Here is a 10,061-nt window from a genome sequence, read left to right as displayed (position 1 = left end):
AGCCCCTGAATATGTTTATTTACTGGCCTCCTTTCTCCTGTTTGGTTCAACCCTACCAACAGGATTTAAGCCCGTGTGTGTGTGTGTGTGTGTGTGTGTGTGTGTGTGTGTGTGTGTGTGTGTGTGTGTGTGTGTGTGTGTGTGTGTGTAGGCTGTGCTTAATATATGACTATAAGGAAATAAAAAATAGGGTTATTCTATGCTTTAAAATGGCAGTGCTCACCAGGTACATTGACACTCAGGAATCTGGGTGTTGTTTAATTAAATGCCACCTTCTCATTCCAAGTACCTGGAAAACCTCTGTTTCCTACTGTGTTCCAGGCCCCCTCCCTGCTCTGCCTCAGTCTGGGTCCAGTTATATTTTTTCTAGGAATCTTTCCCTTCCTTATACATACATGCAGGCCTTTATTCCCCCACCCCCCATCCTCTCATTTCTGCCTCTCAGTTTTCTAGACCTCTTTCTAACCCCATTTCAATTTCACCTCCTCCTTCAAGTTTTTCTGTTCTTCAGTTTCTTTGGCTTTTGTAACTTTAACCTGCAGCCTTTATGCACTTGAATTTGTTATGCGCTTAGCTGATTTGGCCTGGTGCTGAGCTTGCTCAGATACTTTAGTTGTTCACATTCTTGGATGATGTGTGATGTCTTTGAAGCACACTGGATCTAGTTTCTCTCTTTGTATCCAACCCCATATGCCCTTGCATTGTGCTCTTGCATGGAGGAGATAGAACAGAGCTGCTTTTTATAAAAGAACCCAAAGATGACTTGAAATAACAATGGATTTCGGGGGAGGAGCAAGTTATGTATTCTCTTATAAGTAATTGGATAAAAAACTAAGCTGAGGAAATTGTTTCTTTCAAATTAATAGCATTTATCTTAAGGTTATAGTTCTCAGCTAATTTGATGACTTTTTTAAGACATAGAGAAAAGATTGAGATTCATATACCCAATAGATTAAATGTCTTACTATCCATGGATTATAAAGTGGGAGGCATAGTAAATATTAGCCCTTTGTTCGCTATATAAATTGTATTTAAGTTAGTTATATGTGATCTTTACTCTAAAGTAGGATGCCAATGTTTATGAATATATATTGCTTGAGAAACTTCATATGTATACTTTGCATTTTAAATGAAAGCTGGGTAAGGTTGGAGGCTTTCCAAAATACTGAACAATTGTGTACTTAGTTGTTGTTGTTGTTTATGCTGGTCCTGGGGCTTGAACTTAGGGTCTGGGCACTTTCCCTGAGCTTCATTTGCTCAAGTTTGGGCACTGTCCCTGAGCTTCTTTTCTCAAGGCTAGCATTTTACTTTGAGCCATGGTTCTACATTCAGCTTTTTAGTAGCTTTTCTTTGAGATAAGAGTTTTACAGACTTTACTGTCTGGGCTGGCTTTGAACCACGATCCTAAGCTCAGCCTCTTAAGTAGCTAGGATGACAGGCGTGAGCCACCTGCACCCACCTGTCTAACTTAGTTTTTATTTCATCTTCTCTGGGTGTCATCACCAATAGCATGCAGTGACTCTTCTTTTTTCCCTACTTGATTGCCTCTTTACTGTCAGTGATCACAAGGCTGAATTAGGAGAGGAATCTGAGTCGATACAGCATTTTCTCCTCAGTCACTGACTCTTTCCCTCACTATGGATTTTCCTGGCCAAACAATATGTGATATTTTTGTCTTTAATAATGTCGATAGTTACAGTCAGAAAAGATACAGTAACTCTAATCAGGTCTAGAAGTTATTATTTGCTGCTGCTGTTCATTAGAAGGAAGCATTTTATCACAATATATTCGTATGATAGAAATTAGGATTGAAATTTCTCTAATTTTTTCCGGTCTATGGAAAGTGATGAGTCTCTGGGATTTTCCTGTTCCCAGGATTGTGGAACCAAACCCAGTTTGAGCATGTAAGAAGCCACACAGCAGCCACAGTTTTTTTTTTTTTTTTTTTTGGTCTTGGGGCTTGAACTCTGGGCCTGGGTGCTGTCCCTCAGCTCTTCAGCTCAAGGCTAGCGCTCTACCACTTGAGCTACAGCGCCACTTCCAGTAGTTTTCTAGTGGTTTATTGGAGATAAGAGTTTCACAGCCTTTCCTGCCCGGGCTGGCTTTGAACCACAATCCTCAGATCTCAGCCTCCAGAGTAGCTAGGATTACAGGCGTGAGCCACCAGCGCCCGGCCAGCCACAGTTCTGAGTTTGCAAAGAACATCCTCTCTTGGCTGCCATACCCAAGCAGGCCAAGAGTTTAGAGCCAGGCTCTTGATCTTGCTAATGTCCCTCACTTTATCAATTTTTTGTTGTCCTTGAATAATATATTTCTTCAGCTAGGTATTTTCAGAGCAATTGCAGTATAAGAACTGAATTGGTGTGAAAATTTTTTCTTTTGGTTTGGTTTTTTTCTTTTTTCTTTTTACCAGTCCTGGGTCTTGAACTCAGGGCCTGGGCACCATCCCTGAGCTTCTTTTGCTCAAGGCTAGCACTCTACCTTAAGCTTTTTCTGTGTATGTGGTACTGAGGAATTGAACCCAGGGCTTCATGCATGCTAGGCAAACACTTTACCACTAAGCTACCTTCCCAGCCCTGGTTTGAAGGTTTTCAAATTGTGATTTCCTTGCATGTAGATTTTTTTTTTTGACAATACTAGGATTTGAATTCAGGGCCTCCAAACTTGTTAGGCAGGTACTCTATTGCTCTAGCTTCCTTCCCAGACATGCACCTGGACAATGATTCATCTCTCTTCCTGTCATAACTTAGATAATGAGCATGCTACAGGCCCTAGCTTCTTCCATTAAAATGTAATCTCATGGGCTTTATTCTCCAGACCAGCCTAGAACCCTGATTCTCCCCATCTCAGCCTCCCAAGTAGCCGAGATGACATGTGCACACTACAGCACCCAGCCATTGGTTGAGAAAGGGGGTCTTGTGAAATTTTCTGCCCAGGCTGGCTTTGAATCATAGTTGTCCTAATCCAAGCTTCCCAAGTAGCCAGGATGACAGACAGGAACTACAGATAGCAGGTACGGCTTTCCTAACGTAATAGGAATCACAGAGAAGTAAATGCTGACGGAAGGCACCCTCACTGCACGGGCCACTGCAGCCTGGCTCACAGCAGTAAGGAGCCCCCGAGTAAAGGGCGCTTCAGGGGACGCTCCTCTTCCCCTCTGAAAATCTGACCTGGAGCCTGGAACACAGCAAAATAGGTTCCATTCAACGGGGTCTCTGTTCTCTGACCCTGCATCCAGTATATAAAATGCAAAGCCAAGTGAAGAGTGTCCACGTCATCTTCTGAGAAGAGCCAGCCCCCCAAGGCCCAGGCCCAGGAGGCAGCGGCTGCCTCTCTCCACCAAGTGTCTCCCTTTGTGCGAACGCTAAAGGTAGAAACAATCATTTTGTTGCTCCTTTAATTTATGACAAATGACACAATGACACTCAGCCTGAACAAATTAGACCCTTTTGGTGAGGAGGTAATCAAATCCTTATGATTTTAATCCCTTGAGCAATACTTGAAGCAGCTTAAGTCTCTCCGAGCCCCCGGGAGAATCCTCTGCATGCCGGAGAAACGTCCGCCGTAATGGCAGAGTGCTGATGCTTTTTATTACCACTGTGCCGTTAAGTAGAATCCCTCCGTTGTGTTTAGAGACTCAACAGTTTCATTTAATTGCCTTAATGTTTCTTCATTTGCACTCCCAGGATCTGTACGGAGGGCCAGGGTGTTAGTGCACTCAAGTGGCACAGCCTCTGCCCTTTTGTAATGAGCTAGCCTGGGACTGCCCTGACCACAAAGGGAATGTAATATTCCAATCCAAGAAGGGCAGAGTCCTGGGAGGGGGCTCTGTGTGGAGCCGGGCACCCCCTGTTCCCCTCCGGCTGACAGATAGTCTTACCCGGGGCTGTGCAGTTAAATAGGAGACTAAAGTCACACAACCATGCCAGGATGCTGGTGGGCTTGGGCCGTGCCTCGTGCAGGGTGAAACTCGGGTGAGAACTTCCCTGTGGTCCAGAGGCAATGGAACAATCACGCTCCAGCCCAGTGGAGATCCCCCCCCTGGGGAGCGTGTGGAGCCCGCCCACTGCCTGCCCCGCAGGAGCGCTTATTGAAATCCACTAAGGAACCCACCCTGGACAAAGCTTTCCTGCTGAAATTGGGGGCTCTCCGTGAACATTTTTGTTGACTATTTTTAAATTGTTCTGGGAAAGTTTTCTTACCTTCTCTGGGAAGGAAAAAGATATGGTAGAATTTAAGTGCTCTGAAATGAACTATTCCTCATGTAATAGTTTTTCAAATTCCTTTTTTTTTTTCTCTCTCTCTCTCTAATAACAGTAGTGGGGTTTGAATCCAGGGCCTCCATTGCTAGGTTACCACTTGAGCCACACCCCAAATTCTTTTTACCTTAGTTATTTTCCAGATAGGGCCTGCAGTTTTATCTGGACTGTGAGCCTCCTATTTATGCTTTCAGCATAGGCAAGCACATACCACCCCATGATGGATTTTTCATCTGGGTGAGCCTCGAACCCCAGTCTTTCTGATGCCCACCTCCCCGAACCCTTCTTGCTTTGTTTTTCAGCTAGTTTTGCCTGTGAGAACCTGGACCTAAGTCTTATTATTAAGCCACTGCTCCTGGTTTTTTTGTTTGGTTTTGTTTTTTTGGCAGTTTCAATTTTTAGCCTAGGCTGGCCTCAAACTTGCAATCCTCCTGCCTCAGCCTCTGAGTGCTTAGGGATATAGAAATGTACCAACAGATTTACATCTTTTTTTTTTTTTTTTTGGTCAGTCATGGGGCTAGAACTCAGGGCCTGAATGCTGTCCCTGAACTTTCCTGCTCTACCACTTTGAGATAAGTCTCACAGAAAGAAGTTGGATGTGGCTCACATCTGTAACCCTAGCTACTCAGGATGCTGAGATCTGAGGATTGCAGTTCAAAGCCATCCTAGGTAGGAAAGTCTATAAGACTCTTATCTCCAATTAATCACCAGAAAACCAGAAGAAGCACTGTAGCTCAAAGTGGTAGAGTGCTAGTCTTAAGTGTAAGACCTTAGGAACAGTAGCCCACCAGAAAACAACAACAAAAAAGAGTCTCACTTTCCTGCCCCACCTGACTTTGAACCGCGATCCTCAGATCTCAGCCTCGTGAATTGCTAAGATTACAGGCATGAGCCACCAGTGCCTAGCCAGATTTCCATCTTAAATGTCTGTCTTGATCTGCTGCATCCACCAGCCCCTTCCTATGCCAATAGCAGAGGAAAACAGGAACACAACTCCCATGATTCTCCACATCAAATCACTTTTGTGTTCAAAGATCAAAACCAGTGGAGACAAGAAAAAAGATAACATTCTATCTCTCCCTTTAAACATGTTTTTATAGGAATAATTTCTGGATATTTTCTTCACTGTTTTTCATGTTCTAAAGATTTTGGAGCCTTCAGGTTTTAGCAGTAATTTCTTCTGCATTCCTTCCATACCGTTCTCTTTACTGACTGATATTATGCAAGATTTTTAAACACCTGGCCAAGACACCTATAATTTATATTCATTATACTTTCCACTTCATGTGCATTGTTGAAATGGCAGCCAAAGCATCTTGAAATACTGACTCTGTTCTTACGGATTGTAGTTGAATATATTTTGCATGGTTTTTGTAAGACTTTTATGTTAATGGTTCATTGGTGAATTAATTTTAGGCCTTGTTATTTTTTCCTATCTCATATTATCTTTAATGTTCTCATGTATAGAGCCTGTTTATTTCTGAGTTTTTTGGTTGGTTGGTTGGTTTGGTTTTTGGGTTTTGGGGTTTTTTTCTGTCTGAAGAAAAGACTACAAGAACTCCAAAGATAGCCTGTGCCTTCTTAAGACATAAAAGTGCTGGTAGAATACCATTATTAGTTCTCATGGCAGGAAGATCTCTGTTTAATGGATCTGCCCACTCTGTACATTTAGAATGCACAATCTTGCATTTCACATGCACAACCACAGAAATGATTGAAAAAACAGCCTTTCTTAATTATTTCCTGCACCAGCTATGTTCACAACTCTATATTGTTGGACTATTCAAATCAGAGAGCTAGGGGGCTGGGAAGATGACTCAGTGGTCGAGTGCTTGCCTTGCATGCATGAGGCCTTGGCTTCGATTCTCAGCACCACATAAGCAGAAAAGGCCGGTAGAGGCACTGTGGCTTAAGTGGTAGAGTGCTAGCCTTGAGCTGAATTGCTGAGGGACAGTGTCCAGGCAGAATTCAGGCCCCACAACAGACCAAAAGTAAAACAAAAAGCCCACAGAGCTAAAAAGTGCTTACTCCTATAATGCTAACTGTTCAGGAGGCTGAGATATGAGGATTCCTGGTTCAAAGCCAGCCTGGGCAGAAAGGTCCATGAAACCCTTAGTGTAAGGTCAGTCCTGGATGGTGAGCAGACTCCTCTGTCCTTGAGGACCAAGTCTCTGCCCAGAAGCTGTGTTACCTAGGCAACTGGCACACCTGGGAGAGGTTACATCTGCATCTGCTGAGGTCACATCTGGATCTGATAATGGCCACATCTTTTTCCCACCTGGTCCCATGTCCTCTTACCTGGTCCCACTTCCCTTTACCTGGCCCACCTTCTCCCGTACCTACCTTAGATAAGGCATGGCCCAGGTCTAGACTCTCCCTTCCTAGCCAGTGGAGTGCCAACCTAGCCTGGTGCCAGCCAGTCCGCTGAATAAACCTATCCCTTACCTGAATACCATGTGCATGGTGTTCTTACTCAGCAGCCTCTTTAAATATCTAACACTTAGCTCCAATGGAATCGCAAAAAAGCTGAGACAGTGCCCAGGCCCTGAGTTCAAGCCCCGGTAGAGCACCAGAAAGGGAGGGGAGGGAGGAAGGAAGGAAAGACTTGCAAATTTATCATTCAAGCAGTGCATGTCGGTTTGTTTAAAGGTTTCTCACACACAGCAGTTCTGCATCTAAGAGAACTGATTCTGGTGAGACATATTCTCTTCCGGGCTGTCCTGGACCAATTCCTGCTCTCACTCGACTGTTTCCCTGAGGACATGGTGATGATTGTGCCCCAGGCACTGTGATTTATCTAGCCTCTGTGTAAGAATTAACTTGTGTTCTTGACTTGCAGAAAGAAGCAGAAGTAAAAGAGAGATCTGTTTTTGACATCCCTATATTTACTGAGGAATTTCTGAATCACAGCAAAGGTGATTACTGGAGTATTTTTTTATGTCCTTGGGTCTTGGGTCTTTGCCGGGGATGTATTTCTCAGGAGTCTCTCACCCCCATGCGGGGGTAATCCTAGCCTTCCTTAGGACTTTTCTGGAAGAATTGCTGCTTTTCCACTCTTTAGTAAAGGCCCCGGGACCAAGGAAAGAAATCCAAGCCAGTATTGTCAAAGTTCCTTTGGTCTCAGCACTTAAAAAAACGCATAAGTGACAAATGCGATTGCTTTTAGATGCATAGCCTGGAACCCTCTGAACAAATGCAAGCTTACCTGGGACTCCAAAGTATAGAAAGTAATTGCAGAGCTGGTCCCCAGGAGGCATGGATGGACGCGCGTGGCTGTGCCTGGCCAGCCTCCCAGGGTCCCCTGCGGAGCCCTCGGGCTCCTTGGGGCACAGAGCTAACAAACCCAAAATGCTGGGAATTGCCACTATTGGTTGCAATCATAGAGAATTAAAACAGCTCTGGGGAGCCAGGCGTTTCATCGCTGAAATTGCTATCTGGAGTGCCGTAATGAGAATCCGAAGATGAGGTGGGAGAGCTAATGAGAGACGCTCAGCAGAACTTCCTTGGAAGAGTGAGTCACCGGGTCTCCTCCGAGGCCCCCTCCTCACGCTGCCTGGTTCTGGGGGGTGGGGGGACCTGTGTGTCCTCAGCGCGCGAGGCGGAGCTCCGCCAGCTTCGCAAGTCCAACATGGAGTTCGAGGAGAGGAACGCGGCCCTACAGAAGCACGTGGAGAGCATGCGCACGGCCGTGGAGAAGCTGGAAGGGGATGTGGTCCAGGAGCGGGGCCGTAACGCGGTCCTACAGCAGCACCTGGAGAGCCTGCGGCAGGTGCTGGCCAGCAGCTTCGCCAGCATGCCCCTGCCTGGTAAGGTGGGAGGGGGAGCTGGGGGAGGGGGACAGCATGCCCCTGCCTGGTAAGGTGGGAGGGGGAGCTAGGGGAGGGGGACAGCAGGCCCAGCCGGGTAAGGGGAGCACTGTACCCCATGTCCCCTCTATTCAAAGGGAAGGAAAACAGGCACAGGGGCTTAGAGCCTGTTTGGAGAATGGTCAGAGCAGAAAGTTGCCGCCTTCCTCGCATTCAGCTGCTTTCATTTTGTTTCTTTGTTGCCTGAAAGTCTTTCCTGTAAAATTAAAATATTTGTGGAGCAAACCACTTTAGAGTCCACTTCTCCTTCTGTGGGTTCCCTGGAATATTTTAGGGTTGAACTGAATGGGAAAGAAAGCGTCTCTCTCTCCCTCTCTCCCTCTCTCCCTCCCCCTCCCTTCCTCCTCATTTCAGGAAGTGGAGAGACTCCCACCCTGGACACCATTGACTCTTACATGAACAGACTGCACAGCATTATTTTAGCAAATCCCCAAGACAATGAAAACTTCATCGCCACTGTCCGAGAGGTGGTGAGCAGGCTGGACCGTTAGGACCGGTGAGTGTTCCTGGTGGGTCCTGCACCGGCCCCCGTCCTCATCCTCATGCTGTGGGTCCACTGAGTCCCAGGCTTTCACTCCCTGAGTGGAGACAGGGGTTAGATTTCTATTATGTGGTTACTGAAGATCAAATAATGTGTGTGTTTGTGTGTGTGTGCGCGCACGCACGCGCAACACACACGCGCGTGCACTCTAGTATTAATACCAGGGCTTGAAGTCCTGTGTGCTGTCTCTGAGCTTTTTCACTCAAGGCTAGCACTCTACCATTTGAGCCACAGCTCCACTTCTGGCTCTTTGGTGATTAATTGGCGATAAGAGTCTCACAGACTTTGCTGTCTGGGCTGGTTTTGAACCAGGATCCTCAAAGCTCAGCCTCCTGAATAGCTAAAGGTGACAGGTGTAAGCCACCAACACTCAGCAAAATCTTTCTAAAGAATACTAGAAAAACAGTTTTATCTCACTTAGGCGTCTTAATGGTAATGGAAGAACAGGAGTTTGTGGTTGGTTAGACTTCAGTTCTTGCTTTGACATTTTCAGGTGTTAGGTTCCAAAATGGGGTTTGAAGACCGGGTAAGAAATTTAGAAGAAACCATACCCAACCAGTTGTCAGAACAAAATAAATACCACTTAATTGTGAATGTTTCTTTTCCTTGGTGAATATCCATAATGACTTACAGGGGGTCAGTGAGAAGTGGGCAGGGGAGAGGCACCTGTATAAGTAAGCATTTAATTTATCACTCCATAACAGAGTGGTTATTGCATGTTAAATGGTGGTGTGAACACTTGATGCCCTGGCTCTATGAATAAGCAGTAACTAAATAAGAAAAAGCTTTTTTAAAAATATATCCCTCAAGCTGGGCACCGGTGGCTCATGCCTATAATCTAACTACTCAGGAGGCTGAGATATGAAGATTGAGGTTCAAAGCCAGCCTGGACAGGAAAGTCTGTGAGACTCTTATCTCCAGTGATCACCAGAAAACCAGAAGTGGCAGTGTGGCTCCAATTCTTGTAGAGCTCCTGCCTTGAGCAAAAAAGATCAGGGACAGCAGCTGAGTCCTGAATCCAAGCCCCAAGACTGGCAGGTAGATTAGATAGAGAGAGAGACAGAGACAGACAGAGACAGATGATTTTCTCAAAGAGGAAAGAGAGATCTTCCCTTGCCGATTTTTTGGCCATAATGGTCATCAGATAACATTTCTTAGAGCCAGTGTTTGTTCACTGAAATTCCTAGAGACAAGGTGCTCTTTCAGGATGCCATCCCCAAAACTAGCAGCCCTGGGGTCTATGATTAAGTTGCCTGCAGATGCATGAAGTGTTGAAGAGTCTTGAGAGTGAGGCTGTGCAGTGTAGCAGCCTCGGGGAAGGCCGGAGCCTACAGCAGGGGATACCTTCAAAGCATCCTGAGTTGGAGTCTTTTTGTCCTGCAGGCCTAAGTGTAT

At 45.7% G+C, this 10,061-nt stretch overlaps 1 protein-coding gene across 4 annotated transcripts in view; it reads left to right on the top strand.

Moving 5' to 3' along the window:
• Hmg20a (high mobility group 20A) overlaps positions 1–9,240 on the top strand; it is a 77,979-nt gene extending 68,739 nt beyond the window's left edge. For 3 of the 4 annotated variants that reach the window (XM_013012142.1, XM_013012141.1, XM_013012144.1), the window contains 4 exons: positions 7,099–7,174; positions 7,850–8,065; positions 8,480–8,621; positions 9,160–9,240. In XM_013012142.1, coding sequence (XP_012867596.1) covers positions 7,099–7,174; positions 7,850–8,065; positions 8,480–8,616 — 429 coding nt within the window. In that variant the 3' untranslated portion in view covers positions 8,617–8,621; positions 9,160–9,240. The remainder of the gene's footprint in view (positions 1–7,098; positions 7,175–7,849; positions 8,066–8,479; positions 8,622–9,159) is intronic. The other variant, XM_013012143.1, reaches the window with a different exon arrangement.
• The last annotated feature ends 821 nt before the right edge of the window (positions 9,241–10,061 follow it).

This window comes from Dipodomys ordii, unplaced genomic scaffold (genome assembly GCF_000151885.1).
Source record: "Dipodomys ordii isolate 6190 unplaced genomic scaffold, Dord_2.0 Scaffold15, whole genome shotgun sequence".
Taxonomy (NCBI): Eukaryota; Metazoa; Chordata; class Mammalia; order Rodentia; family Heteromyidae; genus Dipodomys; species Dipodomys ordii.
Note: the sequence above shows the minus strand (reverse complement) of the source record. Positions and strands in the feature narration are given on the sequence as shown.